The sequence below is a fragment of the Falco cherrug genome, chromosome 6 (genome assembly GCF_023634085.1).
Source record: "Falco cherrug isolate bFalChe1 chromosome 6, bFalChe1.pri, whole genome shotgun sequence".
In the NCBI taxonomy this organism is placed as follows: Eukaryota; Metazoa; Chordata; class Aves; order Falconiformes; family Falconidae; genus Falco; species Falco cherrug.
In genome coordinates this window covers 17553499-17579610 of record NC_073702.1, presented here as the reverse complement: position 1 = coordinate 17579610, position 26112 = coordinate 17553499, and the positions used below count along the sequence as shown (strand labels likewise).

The 26112-nt window shown below is 39.3% G+C and overlaps 1 protein-coding gene and 1 long non-coding RNA gene across 6 annotated transcripts in view; one reads left to right on the top strand and one right to left on the bottom strand.

The window, feature by feature from the left end:
* The window catches only part of DST (dystonin), a 303406-nt gene that overhangs the window by 271752 nt on the left and 5542 nt on the right, over positions 1-26112 (bottom strand). For all 5 annotated transcript variants that reach the window (XM_055714785.1, XM_055714788.1, XM_055714794.1 and 2 more), the window contains exon 3: positions 15967-16155. In XM_055714785.1, coding sequence (XP_055570760.1) covers positions 15967-16155 — 189 coding nt within the window. The remainder of the gene's footprint in view (positions 1-15966; positions 16156-26112) is intronic.
* On the top strand, positions 659-26112 carry LOC114016570 (uncharacterized). The gene is made up of 4 exons (XR_008732936.1): positions 659-7112; positions 16053-16250; positions 17133-17215; positions 20205-26112. It is a non-coding gene; the product is annotated as an uncharacterized LOC114016570 (long non-coding RNA).

Here is a 26112-nt window from a genome sequence, read left to right as displayed (position 1 = left end):
TAAGAGAGGCCCTGATGTGCTTAGTCAGGAATTAAGCTTCTTGTGGCCTGTCCTTAGCGCCAGATTTTGCCATAAAAAGAGAAAGTGTTCCTTTAATCCCAGCTCTGAAGATGCTCCTTCGGGCCTTTATCTTCTATTGGCTGCTCAGCAGCCCTCAATGTCTTTGGATCACACAGACCCATGGAGACAGATTTTGCCTTTCATTTTCTTCACCTTCATTTCTACTTTGTAATGTAAGAATTAGAAAGAGCACAGTCATGGTGTTGTGAGGGTGCTATAGCCATAGGTAGTCTTTATGTAGCAGCTTGGAACATGCAAGGACAAAGTACAATAGCAGTTGTTATTGAAGTTTTGAAGAAAGATCTCTCAACTCTCAAATTTTTATCTTTGGAAGTATGCTACAGTTTTTGTCCAGTAGGATTTCCTTTTCTCAAAAGAGGCCTTAATAACCCATTCTTATTTTTTTTAGTAACAACTCCTTCTGTAGTTCCTCCTACCCTTAGAAACCAAAAGCACTGTTGAGCGATGATTCCATATACACCACTGAACATATTCTCCATACTCTCTATTGAGATGTCAGTTTTAGGGAAAAGGAGACTGTCATTCTGGTCAGCTGTGCTACAGTACTAGAAGATAAGCTAGGTGAGAAGACCTCGACATATTTTTAAGAAATCAAACCGAACAGGCAACAGTAGAGCAATCTTTGGCATCCATGCGTATTACAACTAGCTATCCTCTTTTAAGTTGTCCGACCTTACTTAATGCGTGCATTAACAAAATGAATGAACAAAACCGATTTTGGCTTACTAGCTCTTCAGGAATTATGTTAATCTCCTTTTCAGAACAAGGTAGGAAGGTCAGAAAGGAATTTTTCATAATAGCAAAATCTAGCAAACTCGCATCTAAGAAATGACAACTTCTAACTTAATTACAGTCTACTTTTTATTCAGCGTGGAGATACTTCTGAGTAATGTGTACACAGAGCTATTGAGCACGTAAGTATTTTTAAGAGCCTAAATTTTGCTATTCCAAATGTAAACTTAACTGAACAACTGCTTTGCTTGGGTAAATTAATAGTTTTGATAAGAAGTCTGTAATCATTCTGCCCCTGTCCAACCACTGTTCACAACACACTTACTACTCACCCCACTGGCCTGTTTGTTTCTAGCGAACACATTTTCCATGCTGTAGCTTTAAATTTCAAATAATTTAATAATTATTCCAAATTCCAAAATAATTCCATGATTACAGCAACATATTAACTGGTTTTAAAAATACAAAGTAATGGAGAACATCTGTACAGGTTAATCTCTACATCCTGAAAAGGTTCCTGGCCAATTAGGACAGCATATGCAAAAAAATCAGTTATGCTAAAATCAACATGTAAGGCACTTCTGTTACTTTTCGATAAAGCACATTGCTGTCTGCAAGTGAAAAATGTGACTGTTAATTATACACAACATTTTTTTTGAGTTACGTGACTCAAGTGTCTTTCATGTCCACTAAAATATTGATCAGACACATCCTTACTTAGCCTACTCTGGGACTTAGCGAGGGGCAGGGCTTGACTGTTCTTAGGTCCATAAGGTCACAGCCTCGATACTATAGCTGCTTATTCTATACCTCCAGTTGTGCATTCCTTCTGCTCGTTAGCCTAAAGACTAATCTGTAGCCTCTATTCGTGATCAGCGGGAACTGTTGTATTTGCACAGCAGTTATGCATGTAATAGCTTGTGCACTGAAGCCTGTTGGTCATACGTAACAAATCTAAGCGGAGTTTTGCCTGCATTTGAAGTACAGGATTAAACTTAATGCATTGTTTCACTGATAGTACCACAGGGGGGTGCAAACTGCACACGCAGCCCTCACCACTGCCTCTCGGGTGACAAAGCATGCTCAGGAAAGCATTTAGGAGAGCAAAACTCATTTCTGCCAGCGTCTATGGTTTTCTCTATAATCAGGTGATTGCAGCAGCCGCCTGAGAGTCAGGCTTGCTACTGTGCTATAAAAGTGAGCTGGTTTCCAGTAATGGGGATGATTTCAAAGAAGTATGTAGTATACTTCTTGTAAGAGGGATTTGGCCAAGTACCAAGGCATGACTTGCTTTGAGGAGGGAAAGGACTGTTTGTCGTAGGTGAGGCGCTGCAGAAGATCAGGTGGATACTAGGTGGAAGATGGAATAGCTGGAAAATGGTGTAAGGTAACACACAACACCATATATCAGATAACCCACCCCTAAACAGGATCCGATACCCTGAAGAATGCCAGTGGGTTTTGCACTGTCATTTCTCAAGGCAGAAGCATTAGCAGAGGTCAGGTTTTAAACTCAGTCAAGCAATCCAGCTGGCAAAAGCTGCTGAGAGGCTGATAACGAATTATCATCAGATTGCAAAAATTCCCCAACTTTATGACACATCGGAGATTGCACTGGCCAGCTGAATTCTAATGAAATGTCTTGTGTTTCCACATCTTATCTTTGAGATTTTCCCCTGCAGTGAGTCCTTTCGTGTTGGTTTTTGGAAGCTGTTGGAAAGTACAGGTCAACAGTGACTGAAATACAAATAACTCATAACTAAACTGAAAATTCTATTTCACTTACACTAAACTATCTCAGAATTCATGGAATACATTTTCTTTTCTTTCATTATATTCATTGTGGGCAATGGATAAGTCTGAACAGAAGTGAAGGGTTTGAATCATGGTTTTACCAAGTGTGTTTCAACAAAATTCTTCCTAATTTAGAATATCAGTTGAATGTAACAGGCTATTTTTGTACTTTAACATCCCAGATTGAATGATATTAAAGTGGATCAACTTTTAAAATACAATACCTTAATAAATTTAAGATAAAATCTAGGGCAACTGAATGTTCCCATTAGTAAATCTTTACTACTTTAACCTGATTAGATGATAATGCAATGAGGAATACAAACCATCCAACGTATATAATCAGGCTATGCAAGTCCCTGGGGACTGCATGTTGTCAGAAATGATAAAAATTCAAAACAGACACACAAATTAAGTATCACATGCATTTTGAGCCTCTGATTGTATTTATACAAGGAAATTCTGATGCTTTCACAGGCTTTCAAAAGGAGATGGGATCTTCCCTGAATGCTAGTAGGTCAATCTCTACCATTCCCACACTTGGAAAATAACCTTACAGAGGCAACTTTCATGAAAGAAATAGGTTATCTGAGCACATGAAATTCAAATGGATCAAGGGCTAGGTGCACGTATGTACTTGGACATTGTAATACAGTTTTGTAACATCAAACTATGTTTACTGGATAACCATCTAATTACACATCTAAAACTGACATGATGCAAAACTGAGGTTTTGGTAGGAACTAAGTAGTCAGAAAAACCTGGTCACCCAGGATGATGCAGCATCAGGGACACAAGACACCCCCAAACCTTCTCCTGAAATTGGTCTTCAGTCATCCTTTCATAACAGCAGAGCACACTAGATTCTTTCGAACTACAGAAGCAACAAAGCAGCTGTTTGCCTTTTCCTTATTGTCTTAAGCTTGAAACCTAGGTTCAAACCCTCATTTCCCAGTAGCTAGCCTAGTTGTGGGATTGGTACAGATTAAAGAAAAAAAAAAAAAGTTCCAAGATTTCTTGCTATGGAATGAGAAAGAGGAAGAGGGAGCGTAGCACTCTGCGTCACAGCACACAAGGCTTTCTGGGGAGAAGGAAGTGCTGGTTCTGATCCCTGCGCCGAGGACTGCTTATACACTCTGCTTTAAGTAACAACTGGGTAAAACATTGAAGTAGTCCCTGGGTGAGATGTGTGCAATGGAGGCAACAGAAACCACAAAGCACCTCGTGTACCAATTCCACAGAGATGTATCAAATTTCAAGCAGTTATTGGTCTGAAGTGATACCATCTTCTAATAGCTAGGAAAAGAAATTAGTGAATATTATGCTACAACAAGTAGAGTTTCTGTTTCGTATACTTAATTTATCACTGATCTCTTTCAGGAGCAGAAAGTTGAGAGATGCTCCACATTTGAAACTCTCCATTAACTGTGAGATGAGCTAAGGGATCAGACACTGTGAAAATAATCTCCACTAATCTCAACAACCTTATCATAAGAGAGAAATAAGGCATTTAAAGTATGTTGCTGTGCAAGGAAAACCTGCTTGTTGTTTTTTTCATTTTCAAATGAATACATTGAAAAGCATGGCATAACCAAGACCTCTATATAAGGGGGGCCAAACAACATTCAGCTTAAACTAGCCATGTTATGCCACAGCCCTCAGGTCTCTTGAAAAGCTGCTTTGTGAAACTGTGCTAACAAAAAAAGTGTTGTGTTGTGTTTTTTTTAATTAATAATATCAACATGACAACCCTGATATATTTCATATTTAATCCATTCCTTTATTCCTCACCTAGTTCCTCTGTTTACTTTTTCAACATGAATTGTACGACTTACTCTTGAAATAGCTTACCTACATTATAGAAGCCAACAGAAAGGTACTGAAGGTTTTGCAGATGGGAAGATAGTATTTTTAACTTTTAGTGTCTGGGAAGCCACAGTATGAGAAATAGGTGTTTTGGTTGAGTTTTATACTAAAACCATCAGCAAGATATGTGCTACTGCTTCCATTATAATTATCATTATCTTGTTTCAAAATTAATGCTTCATAGATATTAATACCTAAAATGCCAGAATTTCATGGTCTCAAACTCATTATTTCTGTAAAAGAAATGTATATGCCTTAGATGACTGCTGTATATAACTGTTGCAAAAAAAATTCCCATTACCTACAAATATTTTTTTAATTAATTTTTAATTGCAGCTATCTTGCATCCTTTCAGATCCCCCTAGTCTGCCAGACACAAAAGAGAATAACACAGCAGAACAACTAAGGTTTGAGGGAGGCACACAGAGTCTTATCTGCTTACTATGCCTACAAGGCCAACTATAACAGAGGAAGAGTCTGGAATAAGAAATCATCTAACTTCAAATCCTTTCCTCAGCCTTCTAAGCTTCTCATTGGAGATTATGTTATATTATATATAGGTTTTAATAGCAAACCAAATTACTCCTGCCATAAAAGATGTATCTGAGTATGAAAACACTCTGGACATCAAAGAGCAAATTAAAATTCTAAGTAGCTTTTGAATCTCTGATGGGCACATCAGTCTTGTTTTCAAGAAAAAATAAAAGGAGGACTTAGAAGAATTTTTTTCATTGACATAATGAAAATCTAAAACACTGGTATTGATATTCTTTATATATATAATATATAAATAAAATAGCTTCTAGTGACAACTGTTAACGTTCCTGACTGGTAAGTTTGCCTCCTTATAAAATTAAATACTCATTTGTTTATTTCAAACTGTTTTAATCCCACGTTTTAAAACAAAGTTCTAAGACTTGATCAGTGATCAATCAACATTTAACTCTTTGAAAATACAGATTCTTACAATTACACAACACTAATAATACTGTTAATAATTATCAGCTTGTTTTCTCTTACAAAATCCATTTTACATTTCATTACATCACCTTACATTTCGTTGAAAATATTCCCTGCCCAAGGTTGAATTTTCTTAAAATTTTTAGTCCATGTTTGACCAAGAAGCCCGAGAACAAGATGATGAAAATATCCAGTAGTTATTTGTCGACACTAAAAAAATATCCCAGTGATCTTTTTTGAGAAGATGCTAGACTTTGGGATAGATGCTTCAAATATGAATATCCTTTAAGCTAGACATAGGCTTTTTGCCATCTTTGTTAAAAATCTGTCTACATTTGCCAGAGTGATAAGTCTTTGAGATATAAATATCATCTGCTATCCCTGGCATCAGGGAGTATGAAGTAAAGCTTTTAAAGTTTGGGTTTGATCTAACTGCTCTGACAAGAAAACTGCTCCAGAGCCTCCTGCTTTCATGATTTCAAATAATCTTCCTCTACTTGCCACCTGAAACTTATTTCTGGTCTTTTGTTTATTGCAACAATAGTGTTCATTTCCTTAAATACCTTTTTTGCTTTCCTGATGCATGCATAGCCTGCATTGTACCCCCTCTCAGCCTCTTTTGGTTTTGCTGAGCGAGTCAACTTCTTTTAATCTCTCCTCATCTGCCGGTAGTTCTTCTTTGCAAAGTTAAATAGTTTGATTTAACTATTCCTAGGGTCCAGGTGACTACCAATATGATTTTTATCAGAATTCTTCTTTTTTTTTTTTTTTTTAAACAAGGCCATGCTAGAATTTGTCAACTAAAATGTCTTCAGTGTATCAACTAAATTTCTTCAGATTGGCACCCACTAAACAAAGCCTCTCAAGACTCTCAGGGGTCTTAGAGCTGCCAGACCAATACCCCACCACCACAGACTGACCAAGCAAATTCCACCCTCGCAGCTCTTACCTCCGATGTCAGGACACCTACCATCCCCGCCGAGGAGCTGAGCAGGATCCTTCCAGCTTGGAGATACGGAGGCAAAACTAATCTTTCCGTCTAATAGTTACCTGCAGTGGTTGCAGGCTGATGGCAGTGCAGGCAAGAGGCAGGGAGAGCAGGGGAGGGCAGGCACCAGACTGGACAGGCAGGAGTCTGTTTTTCTTTTATGCTCTCCGTGACTCGCTCGGCTGTGCTTGGCCAGCAAGAGGAAGAAGCCATGCAGTCTGAATGCAGAGGACAAACACAGGAACCGGCGCGCTGGAGGAAAGGGCTGGAGAAACCCACTGGGACTGACAGCGTGGGGGACAAACACAGACACTGGCAGAGTCTGGGAGCTGCAGCTGAAGAGCCTTCAAGGGAACAGCAGACTCCATGGATGAGGACTAGAGGAGAAACGGACCTGCAAGGTAACAGCTGGGACTAGTAACCATCAGTGCTGGAAAGAGCGAATCAGGGCAGAGCTAAGGATCTGACATGCTGGCATGAAACCCGTCTTGCCTCAGCAAAAGGCTTTCAACAAGGTGCTCTGATGAACAAGGAGGGTAGGAACTGTGTGAGAGGAGAAGGTCTCCAAGAACACAGACAAGAGTCAAGGAAGAAGGTATGCATGGAATATGCAGCCAGCGGCCACAGGGAGACCCAGAAATCAAAGATACCGGTCGCACAAGTGCCTCAGAGCAATGAGATGACGGACCAGGTGAGCCTGGGAAGGGCTGTGCAAGGGGTGTGACATGGAGAGTGATACAAGGGCTGACAAAGCGAGAGGAGAAGGGCTGAGGTCAGCAGAGGAGTGAGGACTGGGCAGTGAGGAAGGAGCCAGCGGTGGGGCAGAGGCAGGTCAGCAGCAGGCTGGAGGAGACAGGGCAAAAAGAGCCGTGCTTGGGAAGAATGAGCACAAGGCGGCACATCCCCTAAGGAGCCTAGTAGGAAATGGAAATTTCACCCCAGCTCCAGCCGTATCTGAGACTTCCTCTAGAAATAAATACCTGTTCCCCGTGTTACCAGTTTGTATGGAGGAACACAAATATCGTCACTCTCTCCCTGAAATCAAATAGCAAATTTTTTGTGTTGTAGTTACAAGTGTCAAAACCTGCTGATGAGCCACACAATGGAGCTTTGGTTTTATGTTTACTTTTTTTAACAAGAGTAGGAAATCAAACACGAAGTTCTTGTTAAAATACTTTTCTTAAGGCTGCAAAGTCCAGAACTAAAATACTACCAAATCCCAGATTCAAAGTTCACCATGCAACCTTAGTTCAGCCTGTTTATTTGTACATCATGGTGCAGTTATAATGATGCGATCATATACTATTACATCCCCGCTGTCTCTTACTTAGTGCAAATGAGGGGTGATATTCATTCCATGAACAGTCGTTCAATATTTTGTTTTGTCATTCTCTGTTCAATGGGCAGCCCCAAAACTCAACTTACTTCATGCTATTTAAATGCCGGTGTGACGAAGAAATTGTTATTTCATAGACTGTTTTGTGGTGCTCATGACTACAGTAGTATATGACCACTTCACAAATACTAATGATCTTTCCCATTACACAGGATGCAAAACTGAAACCAGGAGGTCAGTTTTGTTACCTAGGTCAAATTGAGATGCCAGGGATCTGATTTTTTAAGAGTTACTAGAATTATGTATCAGTAATACTCAGACCACAGCACATACAGAGTTCAGTGGTGAGTGGCAGCTTGAGAACTTTTATAAACCCAACCATATGCTATGAGTCAGGCTTTTAGAAAATGGAAGATAAAAAATGTTTTAAGCCAGTTGCTCAGCACATTCACAGTGACCCTGTGCCCACCCTTTAGTCTCCAAGGAAGCACTCAATGCGTTTTAAAGAAATGAGAGATCCTCCCCCTTCCTGCAGCCTCCTGTTTTATTCATTTACACACTTTACAACTTATGCAGCATAACTCCTACACATAAAAGTCATCCTAAGAGCACTTCCATCCTACGATAAATACAGAGTACATCCTGTGAAAAAACAGTACTCCATACAATTCAAGTCTATATGACAATGCGGATGCATAATCGACTGAATTAAAGCTGCACATGTAACCCTAATTCCAGAACTTCCTAATGTTTGAATACTTGCCTTTGCCAAACTATTCTTTTAACATAATACCCGTGTGTAGTGTTATATATAAATACAAATAGATAAGGGAGTCCCTTGCTATATAAAGATGTACTGTTTATGTGCCACAGTAGGATGTTACACAATACAGCTCTGAAGAGTGACTCCTGTGGCACTGAAGGAAAAGGAAACATCTGCATTTAGGCTCTATAATTACTGTGCATCTGTGAGACAATAACTGGCCATTTTAAGTTGTGCAAATAATACCATCATAACAAAAATCAAACAAAAAAACCTTTAACCTGCCTTCAGCTACTGTACAAAATTTACTATTTATGGTCATTTACATAAAACTTTTTTTTTTTACAGTTAAGACCTCTAGCACATTTTAGCAGCTTGGGTTTATATTACTACCTATCAAGGAAGGATACTGGGATTTTAAAGATAAAAATTCTGAACAGTTAAAAATTTAATTTCTCAGTGAGGCTACACTGCATACATATAGTATAATTTTGTCAATGAACACAAAATCCCAGTTAATAGAAATCATGGCAAAATAAGAGTGGCAAAAAAACTATTACACATTTTTCAAGCCAGAGTTTTACCGCTCTATTTCTTTGATACAACAGTTGAAGACTATTTTATCTTATTCACTGCTAATTTAGTAACAAGTTAGCTTCAGCGCCAAGGACCAAGGGTGCACTTTGACCCTCTTTCAACACTTCAGATCAAACAGAGCCAGGCTGGTTTAAGCTCACATCCCATTTTCAGTAAATAAGCATTTGTTCTGGGAATAAAAATTGATACAGACAAAATAAAAATCCTATGGAATCAGCTAACCTATCAAAGAGAAAACCTGCTATTTAAGAAGGCTTTGCCCACAAGTATAGGGTGATTTGAAACTGTGTATAGGAAAATAACACAGATTTGATGCTATTTCCAACCACACAAGTGCAAATCTCAGTGAATACACTCAAACCAGGCATGATCTGCCACCACAAGAGACAATTAATACCAATGACCTTAACTGTCCAAATAGGAGCTAGCACTGAAGTCAGTTAAGGTGCTCTAAATGTACATTTGTACTGTTACTGCTATGCTTATTTCTATGTGGTTTGACATAGTTGTGTCATCAATAATTATTAGCACTAATGCAATTAACTGTTTCTTTTGCACTACTTAATAGATGTAGTATCTCATCCATAGGAAAAAAAAATCACTAGAAAGACAATCCAACAATAATTTTAAGTCTCAGATGCAATTTTTAACATGTTACTATTGCACTTTAACAAAAAGTAGTTTAAAAATTGTAAAAAATCACCTCCCTGGCCTAGTGAAAAAATCTGAACTGTCTAGGAGCTGGGCAAAAGGAGTGGAAGAAATGGGCATTTGCTACAGTGCAACAGATGAGCTGCAGGGTGGAGAGGGAAAAGCACCCAAGAGGAAATTGGGAGCAGGCAGCAAGGGAAGAGGTACAGAAGCTAGCAGAGTCACAGGAAAATGAAGTCTTTGTGTAAATTTTTATGAAGAATTTATCAGTGAGGAGTTATTTGCTATAAGAAAAGCAATAAACCAAAACAGTCCAAGAAAGAGATGTAAACAATCCCTTGGCAGGCATGTGTATGTTCAGAAAGAAAAAGAGGTGCCTTTGAAGTCAACCTAATGGCCCCTACAATCTTTGTCTTTATTTCACATTTATAGTGATATTTGCAAAGATCCTACACACCTAAAATAGGTTCCTTGAGGTGTTTTAAGAAAATGTCTAAGATGTCTAGATGCTTAAATCTTGTTAAAAACTACAAATCAATCACCTAATAAACTTTTCAGGAGCTTCTCAAAATCCCCATCAATATCCTTTAGGTTTTTGTCCTTGTTTCAGCTGGGATAGAGATAATTTTTTTCCTAGTACCTGTAACAGGTAAAGCACTGTGTTTTGGATTTAGGATGAGAACGATGTTGATAACGTACTGATGTTTTAGTTATTGCCAAGCAGCGCTTGCAGAGCCAAGTCCTCAGCTCCTCACCCCACCCCAGCAGCGAGGAGGCTGCGGGTGCGCAAGGAGCTGGGAGGGGACACAGGTGGGACAGCTGGCCCCAGCTGGCCAAAGGGATATTCCACACCGTATGAACCAACCTGAACAATAAAGCTGGGGAGAGGTGGCTGGAGGGGTGGCAGCCCACGGCTCGGGGCGTGGCTGGGCATTGGTCAGTGGTTATTGAACATTTGCATTATGCATCACTTGTTTTGTATATTGTTTTATCATCATTATTATTTTCCCTTCATTTTCTGCCCTGTTAAACTGTCTTTACCAGACCACGAGTTTTACCTTTTTTCTGACATGAACGGCTGTGTGGGGTTTAGCTGCCTGCTGGGTTAAACCACAACAGACTTAAAGCAAAAAATGCAGTCCTTGTTTCCCTTTTATATTCATTCACATGTTCCCTCCATTTCTTCACTATGGCTGTGCTCAGATTATCCTGGGAGAGGATATGCATGCAGAGTCTGGTAGCTTACAGCTTTGTCATATGTTTTGAGAACATTAATATAATGTTAATAAAAATGCTAAAGGTGAAAAATGATAAGATAATGTTTTGCAATATTTGCTTCTAAATGTGTTCCACAGGAGACATAATTCAAAACAAGCAGATGCCTCCAAAAGGAAGAAGCTATGAATGCAATCTATAGATTAAATAGTTAATATTGGAGTTACCCAAATCTTGGGCAGAGAGATCAGTAATTTTTGTATGTCACCTATATTAGGTCATTCAGATATCACGTAAAGTACACCAGAGTATTGGAAAACTAGTAAATAACACCAGAAGTATAAATGGAAATTAACAAAATGAAATGGCAATTGTTTAATGACACACATCAAAAACTCCCAAAAAGCCCTGTAAAACAACTTCATCCATGTGAAAAATTTCATCTTAGGTAAGGTGTCAACTAATACCAAGACTTCTATAAATGATTTGGTATTAGATGTTTAAAAAAAAACTCCAATGTGTTTTTGTTACATAATTGTAATACTGTCTCATAAGTTTTAAGTCTTAAACACATAAATGCAAAAACCAGGATAGCTGAGTAAGACCATGGATGGGACAGCTCATGGTTTTACATGCGTTAGAAACTGATTAACTTTGCTTTCAAACTCGCATCATCTGTCTTTACAGTGCATGCCTCACTTCAGTCATGGGAGTAGTCTCAATAGACCAATGAAGCTGGTGGCATCAGTCCATTTTCTACATGTGTTCTTCCCAAACATCTTACCTCCCTCTCTGTTCCCTTGTAGTGATTCTTCACCCACCCCTAAGAAGCTAAATTGCTTCAAAGGAAAGTCTTTAAATAATTAGAAATGGGTTCATTAGGAGACACTGGAGGGATACCTAGGAGCAGCAGTGCTTCTGAGATCATTATTTGTCATCAGTTTATTCTTTGTAAATTACTTCAGAGATACATTTTTTTTAACACTATCTAGTAGATAACCACCTCGATTATATGCTGTCACTACACTACAGGTGTGAAACAGACCAGTAAGTTTGGATGAGTGAAGGGCAAGGCTTTTGAGTAGAAACAGGATTTAGCATCTGAAAGCAAAGGAACCAGGTTATTTATGCCCCAGTCTCTGTAGTCTCATCTGCCGCACATCATACAGTGATCCTGTTACGACAAATGCAAGTGCAAATTTTGGTACTACATCTCATGGTCTTAAGTAATCCCTGGTGGCTGCACAAGTCAGGCAATTTAAGAGCCCTTCAAACTGTTTAACAATGGAGGTGTCAAAAGGCACTGCTTTGACAGCATCTCTTTTCAACTATATATTTAGACATACAGGTGAAATCAGAATTTGGCAGACCTGTATGTCTAACTAACCCTGCAGCTCAGAAGCCATAATGTGCACAAATCAAGGTCATCTTTTGCTTCCAGGCCAGCACAGGTTAAAAAAAAAAAAACATATTAGTAATTTGCAGTGTTTTATACTTTTGCTTCAGAGCAGACCACTACGTAAAATATAAGTAGTATTTGCAAAATGCTTGTAATAAAACCCCTAGTTTAAAATTTGCCCTGGAGAAGTATTCCTAGACAGCAGCAAGCTCACAACAGGAGACTTTTGTGCATCCTTTCACACCTTCAGAAAATTTAACTACCTATACAGAATTAGCTACCCAATTTTTGAAAGGAGTGATATGTAACATTCCTCTGACTTCCATGAAGTCATGCTAATTTAAAGAACACAGTTCTGTTTCTACTCAAGCGTTCTCCATTGTGTTCAAAAATTCAAAGCATGCTTCAGTAATAGGTATCTGGACTCTCCTCAGTGTGAAGTTGGTGTAAAACTGTCACTATAGGGAACATTAGCACAAATAATACAGGCACCAATGAGAGGGTGACCTACAGGGCACAATATATAACAATGTGCTGTGAAAGGGGTAAGCTACACACCATTATGTTGACGTTGTGCTGCAGTAAGATGAATAAGATAAAGTGAAAATGGCTATGAACTCTGTCTGGTAAGGATCAGTATCAGGATGAAAAGTATTTAATGTCTTTATTAATGACCTTGAAGGTTTAAAAGAAAAAAAAAAAAAAGACATTTTCAAGGAAAAGTAATGTTCTATTTCTGCAAACATCTGCTCATGTAGATTTTCAAGGGGAGCAATTGTTGTCTTCAGTGAAGTTACTCCCATACACACAATTACACCTAATTTATTTTTGTTTAGTTCTGACAAGATCAGGGACAATACTGGAAAGAACTCAAAATGCTATGCAGGAAGTGAGAAATAATCCAAGCAAATTCAGATAATTATAGCTGTGGCTAGGAAACTGCAAAACGAGTTCTAGACACAACAAAACCACCAAATAAGAAATAGCCTAAATTAGCAGGAATACGAAAGCCTAGCATCTAAACATCCAACAAAACTTTTAATGAAGTATCTGAAAAGTCTTTAAGCATATAGCTTAATATGGCAACAGAACATGCTAACATATTTTATGACTGATTACTCAGATATTTCCTGGAGCAAACAAAAACCTTTCCATATAACGCTGTTTTATAGTTAATTTGGCAATACCATTCTCTCGTCAGAAAATCAGGACAAAAAAGCACAAGTAGGAAAAAGGCAACAAAAATGATCAGAAGAACTGCTTTATGAGGAGAAATTATGTATTCTTGTTACCAGACATCATACATCTTTTTTTTTCAAGTCATGACTAAGCAGGATATGGCCATAGCTGCCTACAGATATTTCCCCAGTGTAAACATCAAGACAACAGATGATATACTTAAAGTGGTTCAAGTGGGCAGAGCTAGGAATAACAGGAAAAGATAATGGAAAGAAATTATGCAGACTAACAAGAGCATTTCTGGCACTGAATCATGTAAAACTGTTCAAAGATGAAGGACAAAAGTCTCTCATCTTTGAGACACTGAGACTAAGTGGAACGAAGCTGCGACAGACGGTGGGATGGACAACACTATGATTGCATGAAACTTCACAGCGCTGCAGTGATTCGTCATGGCATGAACCTTACTCACCCTGTCACCATGGCTTTAATAATACATTCAAAATAACTTACTATATCCATGAGAAATGAAATTGGTGACTTATGTTTTCTGGATCATAGTCTAATAAAGATAATTAATTATTCTTTTTTGTAGAAATGTGAGTTCATCTAGGCTGTAGAACAAAAGGCTATCAAAAGAACTATATAATGTTGCATAAAAGATATACTGCAAAAGCAATTTCAAGATAGTGACATAATGGTGACAGCACTGAGAGAAGTTTTCTCTGTGTCTGGGATTTATTACTGTTTCAGTGGTAGGTCTTGTCAGACACAGCACAGAACCATGAAACGACAGGAAAATGAAGTTATTTGGTAACACTGTGCATTTTCTATTCTTACACTTCTTTTTTTCTTTGCTGGTCCTGAATTCCCTGACGTGTTACTGACTTCGGGGAAAAGCAGGGCTTTCTTAATTTCACTAATCCATTCTTCAAAGCCTGTTTTGCTGCTTACACCATTTCCACAGTTTTAGTTCTTTAATTCAGCACTACTGATGCTCTTTTTCCCACGTTGGTAATCAGCAGTCGGTAATAGCCTCACGATTACAGGCAGGCTTACCCTCAGCATAGGGCTACCATGGAAAAAAATAACAATTAAACAAAAAAGGGATTCGAAAAACCAAGAGCGGAATGGAAAATAATAGAGGAGATGATGCAAGAGATGAAGGAAGGATGACAAAGCGGGGCAAAGATCAGAAGCAAGTAATGAATAGAGAGGAGCCTGGCGAGAGGCTGGAGACCTAGTAAGAATGTAACAGTTAAGGCCAGGAGTCTAGAGAGCAAGATAGGATGGGAGTGAAAGGGAGATGGCTGAGAAAAAAGGAAGAGCAGATCCTTGAAGTAGAGCAGAAGACGAATCCATCAGATCAAACTAAACCACAGAAACAGCAGCAGAGTAAAATAAATAAGTGGAAGCACAAGAGAACAGAGGAAATTGGGGAATAGTGAAGTGAAAGCAGAGAAACGAAAGGTATTGGCTGAAAGGTAGAAGTTCTGGCAGCTGTGGCTTTCTTTTCTGTGCACAAGTTTCTTGATCTCTCAGACAATGTACTTCCACTAGGGAATGCTCTTTCTCAAACCAGCTTCAGAGGTCACTGATAATTCTTGGTGGTCAATGTACACAAATCTAGGAGGGTTCAGTTAAGTTGGAGCGACCTCGAGATATCTTTTTTAGGGTATGCTCAATAGTTACCTTTTTAATAATATTGGCTTAATAGAAGTAGTTCAAGCCCCTTAACATTGGCACGGATAGGTTAGCAAATGCATCAAAGCCAGGAGCTCTCATTAAAAAGAGGAATGCATTGTGTCTGCAGGAAATATCTTCACATGCATTTACATTAGGGACTGTGTGTTTCAATGAATTGTCATATTTCCTCACTAAAAGTAGGTTATCAGTATTGAAAGAATTATGTTTAGATCAAGCTGAGGAGCAAAGAATGATAAGACTCGATACAAGTTTTGTTGAGCAGAAAGATTGTAAATACTGTATAAAGCAAAAGAGACCTCAAAATTGTATCTAGTAATGAGATTTAATATAATTTTGGTTCAGTACATAGAATCTCTGATAAATGTGATAAGGAATTTCAATAACATATACATGTGCTGTAAAAACCTGTTAAGTAATATCACTATAAAACTATCAAATTAAATATCTTATTTGAATATAGACTGAACATTAAATAAAACTCAAAATTCAAAATCCCTCTTCAGAACAGAATCTTTCGTAGAGTTATGCATCAACATTAAATGCAGTCAAACAAACCTGTAGCTAGATTCACTCAACATGAGAACTAAAAAGGTTTTAAATTGAGGAACAGAACATGGATGGCCCAAAAATTAGAATTCCATTACATGCCTCTACAATATACTTCAAGTGCTATTTATCCCTAAAGGTAGAATACTTACAGGTTTTCGAGTTGGGGTAACTTGAACAGAATGATAAAATTCTGGTTGAACTCGGCTGCTTTTCTTGATTTTTCTTTTTCTTACAGAAGTTTCCTGCTCACTTAGGTGGTGAGCTTCCACTATAGGTTGTGTTTCCTCAAGGCGAGGTGCTACACGTCTTCTAGCATGACGAGGACTTGATCTAAAGCCCTATAGCAGAAAAAGCAATCATCGTGTTTGAGATCTCCCAGAACAGAGCCATATAACACCACAAAAATCATACAGGACATTAACAACAACTTGAGGTACAAGCATGCTCATCTTTAACCCTGCATTTATACTGCATGTAACAATAAAGAGATGTTGCCATGTGCTGTTAATATCACATCTGGTTTATACTTCTCAATCATATGTACTATTGACACAGCTAGCAGCAGTAACGCCTCTTGCTTTTCTTTATAAGCTCCCACTTTCAGTTATTTATAACTAAATAGTTCTAATTTCTAATTAAAATTTTCCAGGTTAATTCTTGGCCTCATGAGAAATTGTTTCAGGGAGCGTGAGCTGGAAACGTGCATTCTTTCCTAAGAATGAAAGTGAAGAAAAACTGGTAGCTGGCAACACTTCGTTATGACTAATGGTTCTTGTTAAGAGTTCTGATGCTGCTGGATTTGGGGGGAGGCCTTACCATTTGGAATAAAATAATTAAGACAGAGTGCTGTCTTTTGCTATCATCTGAGAAATACATGTATATTTGGCCAAATCAATAAACTCAGGAAAAGCTGCCCTTCACAAATGCTTTTTAGAGGCTGCTGTGAAAACCTCTGGGCATCATCCAGAATGTCTTAGCCGTATAGAAATTCATTCCTTTAATGGCAACACATATAATGCTAGCCCTGTATTGCTATCTGCAGAGCATTTACAATGAGCATTCTCTCATTTCACTGAGTGCCCTCATGAGCATGCACGAGCCTGCTATGCGTCATTTGTACTGAATACAACGTGCGTTGATATTAAACTTGGCCAGGTTATAAATAAGAGTTTCATTCACTTAGTCACATCAGCTTTCAGAATAAGTGAGCCAAATCTATGACCTTAGTGACAGTCTGCAGTTTAAGGACTATATACCTTTCAAAACCCAGAATAGATGCAATAATGCCGAATTTTTCACCTTTTTTTTTTCCTAGTAAAGTATTTCCGCTGAAGTCCTTACGGGACAAACCCAGCACTCAGAATGGCTGGTCCACATAAAGAATCAAACTTCTGCAAGGTGAGATTTTAGCTAAAAGTGCTGAAATCTATGCTGTGAATCTAAATATCCCAAGTTCCTGCTAGCTGAATACTAGTGGGAGCAACAGATTTCCTTATAAACCTGCTGTTCTTTTTTTCCCTTTCCCTTAGCTTTTCCTTTTGGTTTTGGTGGTTTGTTTTGCCTTATAGGAAATCAGCCTAGAAAAGTTATGCTAAAATGTTAAGTTGGTAAACTGAAGCAATCAAAAGTCAGATGTATGGCTCTGTGCAAACTGGATTTACTCCTCTAATGTTCATGAGACCGCAAGGGAAGAGAGCTGCAGTCTGTTCTGGGCACTCAGAGAGAACAACAGCTACTTTCGTTATGTAAAGGTGTGCTCCGTGAAGTCAATGTGGTAGCCAAACCACACAAACATACATTTACATGCACATGCTGGTAATTGCTACAGATACACATTGCATGCAACAGATGATGTGAAAAGGTTGAAGTGTCAAGATGAAGTATCAGGTGAAGTAACTTCCAAGTAGCAACCTTCTACTCCTGGACACTTGGACAGGAGGGACAGGAATAGAGCCCAACTCTACCTAGTTCATCTGGGAGGTTCATGTATGTGGTCCATTAGGGCTATGAAATACATATGATGGCCAAAATTTCCTGAATCTTTTTTTATGATCCCACCTACTCTACTAAAGCAGTGGAGTCATTCAGTCTACAGGTAGGGCCAGACTTTGACTCCCTGTATCTTAATGGAAGGAGGACCCTATCCATATCAACCAACACAAGCAGAGTAAGGGAAGCCACTGCAGCCAGCAGACCTGCATGGGTATAGGCAGATCTCTAAACATTTAAAGACTTAAATCTGTAAGATACTCTGCCACACCATTGCAGTGGGAAAATATACTGCCCCATTTGCTTTCTAGCAGCTAACAGAGACAACTTATCATTCAATGTGATGCTCGGAACATTCCGGATGAGAGGGGGAAATGCAACACGGGCAGCCTGCTGTTACAGAGCTGCTTGTGGAAATTCTCTTCTGCAGAAAAATGTTAGTGTGCATCAGATATTATTCTGTAGTAGAAGAAAATATTCCTTAATAGACCAAAATGCCCAGCAAATCTATTCTGAGTTCTGAAATTAGAAGAGATTTCCTAAACGTTAAATGCATTAAGATTCACTTACAGATGAGGGCTACGGGCTGAAGCCAGGTTATATACCCTGCACTGCAGCTGCTCCCTCACCACGCTCCCATCCCCATTAGCTGGATAAAACTCTTTGGGAAAGTATGTTTATGTAACAGAAGTATTTGGTAGAAGCTAAGCAGCTCTAAAAGTGCTTAGAAATGCAAGCCAAACAGGGATTTAAGTATGTGGGTCTGTCTCACTGAGTGACTTCACCCCAAAGTACTTCAGGGTTTGCTGATGGAGTATTATGTTTCAATATTAAAAAGTCACTTGTGACTTCCAGAAAAGCCTGTTCATAGACAGTGTTTCTCCTTTGTATTTTATATATTTTTCTCTTTTGCTGTTTATTACTAGCAAGAAAATGGGATCTTTATCTCTTTAAGAGCTCATCTGCTTCTGTTTGCTGAAGCTTATTCTTCACTTGAAGTCATAATCTGCCCACAGTATCACAAATGGTTGCTCTGGGGAGGATTATAATGCGATAAAGGCAGAGGATCATGATTTCAGGTGGAAAATTAATTCCATATCAACAAAGATAATGTTACAAGGGCAGAGTCCTCAGACCAAAGCCTGAAATGCTTACTCATTCCTGCAATGAAACTTTGCCAGACCAGAGCCTCAAATCTGGAAAATTTCAAAATTTGGTAATCAAAAATGAAGAGAGGAGTCAAAAGTGACGTAATTTGTGGCAGCTGCTACTCCTATGTTCATTGCAAAACTAGAATGGCCAGTGATCCCTTCTCAACAGTGAAATGAACAGACTTTTCTTGTGTCATCTGTGTTAGTTATCCTTCAGTTGAACCCAAAATTGAAAACTTATCATATTAATTCAGCAATCAAAAATAAAAAATGTGAAGATTACACAAATATCTGTTTGGCAAGGATGGCACTATTTTAGATGTTAAGTCAGCACTCACAGCAGAGCAGAGAAGTATTGCAAAATATTCAGATATGCACAGTATACCAGCTGAGACCGCTGAGAAAACACTAGAGATTTTTAAATCTTGGGGGCAATAGAATGAGGTTGCTCTAACACCATTAAGCAGTTTGGAGTTTCTGGTATCATGTGAATGCTGTGTCACTGGACAGTGACAAACCTTTTCTTTGTGCTGAAAGGGAGTTGCTCATTCCTAGACCCTACTGCCTGACTCATTTTTATGCCTGTAAAATTCTGAAACAAGGCAAAACAAACAAGACCTCAAATACATATTTTTAGAAAATCTGTCTTCTAAATAATAAAATAAATGCACAAAGATTTACACTACAAAGTATTATTCCTTAAAGAAAAAACTCAGATGACCACCAGAACCAGTTTTAGATACCACAGCAGAAGACAAAAGGCAAGCTGAACCTGGGATTATCTTCTCTCCAAAAGCATTCATGTGCATCCTTCTGGTTAGAGTCTGAATCCATGCAGACTGTTTTTCCTAGTCATGCTCTACAGTCAGCAGGAATAGAGAGGTGTCTCTGGAGGCTGATACAGAGCCAAAACCTAGTTCACTTACTCTCAAGGGAGCTTTCTTATCTACGGAAGGAGACCGGACAGATCAGCCTCTTTTAGCTGAAATTCATCCTTTTAAGCCTTCTCTGAAAGCATTTTTTTCCTGGAATGAAGTGTGGTAATATTGAAAGGGCCTGTTGTGTCTATCTTTACACCCAAACCAATGATGAACACTGCAAGCCTGGGCGCTGTGTGCCACAGCTCACAAACAACTGGTTATGTACAATTACTTCCATGGTAAGGGGTTCTGTAAAAAAAGTATCTTCTTATCCAGCCAAGTTTTAACTTCACTCCTCTGATTCACTAACTGATTTCTTGTATACAGAAACACAGTGTGGGATTCCTCTGACCAAAGCTCAGCAGACCTCCCCTCCCTGGGCTCCCTTTGGAGCCACCGAAGTCACCGGGTCAGATGAACCATCCCCTAACAGCACCTACTGGCCACAGAGGAAGACCAAGCTGACTACTTCACTCATAGACATCTATATTGTAAGTATCCAAAATTAGATAGGATGGATCAGGACCAGGCTTTGGTCTGCCTTCGATACAGTATTCATCTTTCCATATATATTTTATGGTCAGATTTCCTCTTATTTTCCGTCTTCTACATGACATAATTCCAGAGAGAGAGAGAGAGTTTTACACGCCCCAGACATACTCTTGCTGGATCCCCATAATTCAACACAGCACTCTTACAAATTTGTCCTACTGATATATATAATAATATAGCATGTTTTTCTATTCTGTTTAAATATTTCCCATCCCGTCTTCATTTCTGATCAGGCTATACATCTGAAAGAGGTCACGGAATTGTCAAGAGTAATTCAAAAGGCCCTTTTGGAAACCATAAACGTAAAAATTAATAAAGTGGGTAAACTCCTTTTCTCTGTAATACACCCAGCCTTGCATTTATGAACATCATGTGTGCTCATTTGCCCCATTCTTCAGAATTTCTTCAGTATGATCTGGTATTTGATAACCAAGTATGTCATACTCTGCAATCCTTGTTATGTTTTTGCCTATTCCTAGCTTGTTCGTTAATATAAAAAATAGGATTTTGAAACTTCCTAAAGAACTTGTCCAATTTTTGCTTTACAGATCATAGAAGCATGGAATGGTTTGGGTTGGAAGGGACCTTAAAGATCACCTAGTTCCAATCCCCCTGCCATGGGCAGGGACTTTGGATAATGTGTTGAACCTTTTTCTTTCACTGTCTTGGTTTTTCTGTATTTGTTTTTAATTCTTTGTCTGATACTTAAATAGCACCACACGAATAATCAGTACTATCCCGTGTGTGCATTACCACTTTAGTGACGTGAATCTTTGACTCCTCCATTCTTTCAATGTGTGATTGTATTGATTCACCAGATCCTTTTCCTCTCCATTCCAGTTGCTACTGTCCCTACGGCCTTCATCATACACTATCTATTATTCTTATGCTTGATGAGAAACCATATTCATTCTTCATTTTTCTCAGTGTGTATTTTATGTAGAATACATTGGGTGTTGGAATTCTAGTCTTGGAACCCAACCTTTCCAGCCAGTATGTGTTTTCTGAGTCCCTAAACATTAACTTCAAGAGAAGTAAGAGTGCATTATCTGATGTCCAGCTGAAGCCAACAGAAATCTTTGTGTTAACTTCAGTGGACACTAGACAGCAGCCCAGTTTACCTTGTGGCAGGTCTTCAGTAAACTACAGAAGCAGCGCTAGCTAGCATTAAGCCACAACTCAGCACAACTGGAGGAATGACAACAGAACTCAACTGTGTTTGCAAATGCCTTTACGGATATTTGAGTGAGTCCCGTAGACTAAATGCGTATTTGCAGCTGCACTAATGAATATCAAAGCCAAAGGAAGCTCAGACAGGCTATCCAACTTCGTGTACTTGCTTCTAAGGTTTTTGACAATGGCTGTGTATGCATGAGAATTGTCATCTATTACCACTGTCAATTAACGGCCTCACGAAACAGTCTTTGAATTGTCAGTTACTGCTTGTTTAAAGCTTGGAAACTTTCATGTATATGCAACCTACAACAACTTAGGGCCTGGCGACATTAGTATGCGTAGTATCAAAACCGATCTCAAGATGCTGGAGTTCTCAGCTGTTTTGCAGACAGGCTGAAATAGAATTAAACCCTATAGCTGAAGTACCTACTTGAACTAAAAAGGCACATTTAATTAAATAACTTCATTGTATCAAATTCTTCTGCATGCTGAAGAGAGAAATTTGAGAATCTTTCTGCTGCGCATACAAACTTCTATATGCATTTTAAGAACTGTTTTAAATTAAAAAGTGACCAAGATTGCATTATTTCCCTCCTCCTTCTCCCATAGTGACTTCCATCCCAAATATCCTCAGTTTACAAAGAAACAATAACACCTCCACAGCATTTAACTGCCAGTTCTGGAAGTTCAGCCCAAAATAAAAGATTCAAGTTAAGTCTTCCAAACTACTTATACATCCTCTCTAATATTAATGATTGCTAACTAAAGCTAGGTCTTCGTTTTCTGTGGCAGGAAAATTACCTGCATTCACTCAGACTATTACTTCGCAAACACACAAGGAGGATGCAACTGCATTTGCTATTTCTTGGTTCTATCAGGTCTCAAAAAAGTAGGCTGCAACCTTTTTTTTGGTTTTTTTTGTGTGGTTCTCTTGATTATTTTTTTTTAATCTTAGCTAAGGTTACTCCTATAAAGATCTGAATCAAGATTTAAAACATCAAATGTAAGATTTCACATTCAATTTCTCATTCCACTCACTCATTAACAAGCTTTCACTGATGCTTCTTTGCATGTCTTAAGTTTATTTTAGGAGACATTATTCTTATCTTCTAAAACTTAAACTCTAAGCAGTGCTGGAACCATTTCTCAGATATTGAAGACTGTGATTTGGCATGTGTCATATTCCAAGATAAGTCCACACATTCAAAGGGATTAAAAGCAATTGTTTTTTATAGAACCTGAACAAGATTACTTTCCCAACCAAGTTCGTGAAAGTTGATCAATAACCTGCTTTCCAGGTCCTAAGCAGGCCCTTAAGTGTATACATACAAGTTCTTGTGTGAACCTAGGGTTTAGATGTGAATTCAGAATACAGTTTTTGATAACCCAGGCTGCATTAAACTGCTGTTTTAAACAATGTGTGTTTTTTCCTATCACAAGGTTAGGGTTCCCATCAACGCAGGTAAGCCCTAACACTAGGAAAATCTGATGATGTGTAAGCAAATAGCCAAGGAGCCCAAGTTACGCCTCAAGATACCCTTTCAATAGTCTTTCCTGTCTAAACCTATAAACCACAGAAGCCAGCCTGTTCTCCAGGCAGTCCTATCATTCTTGGACAAGGCGGCTTGCAGCCCTCCACAGCTGCCTTGCCAGTTCCTTCCCTGTTACCTCAAGGCACCGCAAGCCTACAGTAGGAATGAAACAATTACTTAAGAACAAAAATAAATCAGAGTACTGCTTGATCAGTGGTCTGTAAGAGAAAGTTTAATTTAGAATATACTAGCACATTTCCCAAGCATGTCCCTCTTCCACCCCTGCTTCCTCTGTTTTCCATCTCATCACTTCTCAGCTTGGGCAGTGTACAGTATACATCAAGAATCTGCTGTAAGGAATTAACTTTCAATATTAAAAATAAAGTAAGAAGAAGAATAAGAAATAACATACAACTTGCTAACCCATGCAAGTGCTGCCCAACATCTAGTACAAAGAAATTACTCTCTGTCCAGGGTGCTTGTCTGAAGCGTAAACTGGTAAGAGAATTTATGCCACCACAGCATGTTAAGATGGGTCTGTACTTTGTCAAGCATAAAAGAGATGCATAACTAATGAGAGACTTAACAGGCATCTATTAAAAATACTTTAAAAAAAGATACCTGGGGCGGAATTCAGCTATCTATTAAGATACCTACGCTCAGATACCAGCAACATATCTGAATGAGTCTGTCCTTCAGGGGCAACTAGTCTAAGCTCCTGTTATAGCCAATGAAAAATTTAGTCGATAGGCTCAGTGAGGCTTGAAGAACCATTCAGTTCATCCTGAAGCAGACACCTACACTAGGTCAGCTGAGTAGCTCTACAGACTATAAACTGTAAATGCCTACAGTGAGTTTATTGTGCTGTATAAGAGGATACTGGTTTTGCAAAGTCACTTTCCAACTCCGGCTGCACTTTACGTGCAGGAAGGTAGTGGCAGCAGATCAGAAGGGAATGATGCCTCGACCTAGTTGCATCATTTTGTTCTCTCTAGAACAAAGGAGGAGGATAAATAAAATACCTCAGTCTGACATGATTACATATTTCAGTATAGTTAGTGCTATCAATTTAGATAATCACAAATTAAGTCTTGTAAAACTGTGTTTCACTTCCAGTCTGCTCTGCTATTTACCCTGCCATCCTAAAGCCGAGTGCTGTATTTAAGCAGCTGAGTGGACAGGGGCGATAAGGACATTGGCACAACTTGCAAGAAATGTGTCTTTGCCCAGATGCCAACTGCAGTTAGTTTCCATAGCTGATGAAGTGCTTCAGCCATAACTCATGTTTCGTTCCCTCTGATGAGTCAGGAACAGCAAACCACTGACTCTCCTCGATGCAGGGCAGTAGGGAACAAGGGAGCACGGCGAGGGCTCAAACGCTTTGGATGGCAGAAGTATCCAGATAACAGGTACCCAGGCTCACAGGTGAACCAGAAGCACAAAGAAATCGGCTCAAAAACAAGCCAGCTTTGCTAGCGCTACATCAAGATCAGCCACAGGTCTGATGACCTGGCTCAGCCATCTCCTTCACACAGTGCCAAGTCCTTGCCCAGGGCAGCTGGAGGGGCTGAGGCACCCTCCCCAGAGCCAGAGACGCCTCCATGCCGCAGGGATGGCATCCGCTCATGTTTCACAGGGCCAGGCCCAACAAGCCCAGCTCAGCCGAATCAGATCCCACATGAAAACAGCAAGGTGACTTCACCCTGTGCTCTGCGTAGTTTCTTCCGTAGCACACCAAAGGCACCTCTCCTTAAAAAGCCTGGGAGTGGAAGACAGCGTGAGTCTCTTCCATGCCCTAGGAAAACACATGTGGCAGCCCAGGAACAGAAGCAGCCCCAAGGGCCATACCACCCTGTCCATATTGTGCTTTCTTTCATATAGTACCCTCAGCCTAAAGTGCTGAGCTGTTTCTGAAGGGACACCCACAACCTGATCTGTCACCCTCATAACCTAACCACAGTAACTGAGAAATCAGTGTAGATGGTTAGAGCTGTACATGATGTATGGACCCCTACATGATCCTTTCCATCTGTGTAAGAACAGTTCCTACAGCAGATGTGGCAATACATGTGCTCACCACAAGTACGACCTCAGCTATTTTAATTCACAGTTTCAATCTGAGGTTAGTTTCAGCCAAAAAACAGTAGCTAGAAGTTCACATTCTGTACATGTGTACAATGTGGCTGCTAACAGAAAGGTGGTGACAAGCCGTGCTCCACCTTGATCCCCTTGAAACCAGGGCTCTGCTTGCTTGCAAACTGCTGCTTGTGTGCACCAGACATGTGCACTGTAACTGGCATACAACAGTTACAACCTCATCCAAAACACACACTTCCCGAGATAACAGTAGTTACTGACAAGCCAGAGTATGTAAATACTTACATAAATATGTAAATACGATAGCTAGGATGTTGTTGACATCATTGTATTAATGGGAAACTAAATAGTAAGATGACCTTTTATTACGTGCAGGATCTTTGTGCAGTGGTTGTCCCTATCTTGTTAGAGAACTGTGAGGATGTGTTCATTTATAATGCAGGTCCCGATATATAGTGTATTGAGACCGTGCCATACCACTGACGTGGACTGTGACACAATGTCCGTACACTGTCGGGTGACTAAGAGAGCTAAGAAGAGATCCCTAAGCATTTCACTTCTCTGCAGACTGTTGGAAGCCAGAATAGAGATGCAGGCAACCAGATGGCTATAGAAACATATCAGGCATTTCTACACTACACTGTAGCAGAGAGTAAAGGTACCCGGGTTAACTCCTCTGGAGTTAGCTCAGGAATCAAAGTGGTCTTGCTGCAGCAGCCAGGGAATTGCCGTGTTTTGTAATACAATTGCCAAACAGGCTGTTTCTCAGCATAGACCGATGCTTGCTAGCCTATCTAAAGGCAGCACTGCAGTGAATAAAGCTGACAAACAATGATGGACAGATGACGTATAGTAAGCAGAATCTCAGTGGTTCCTAG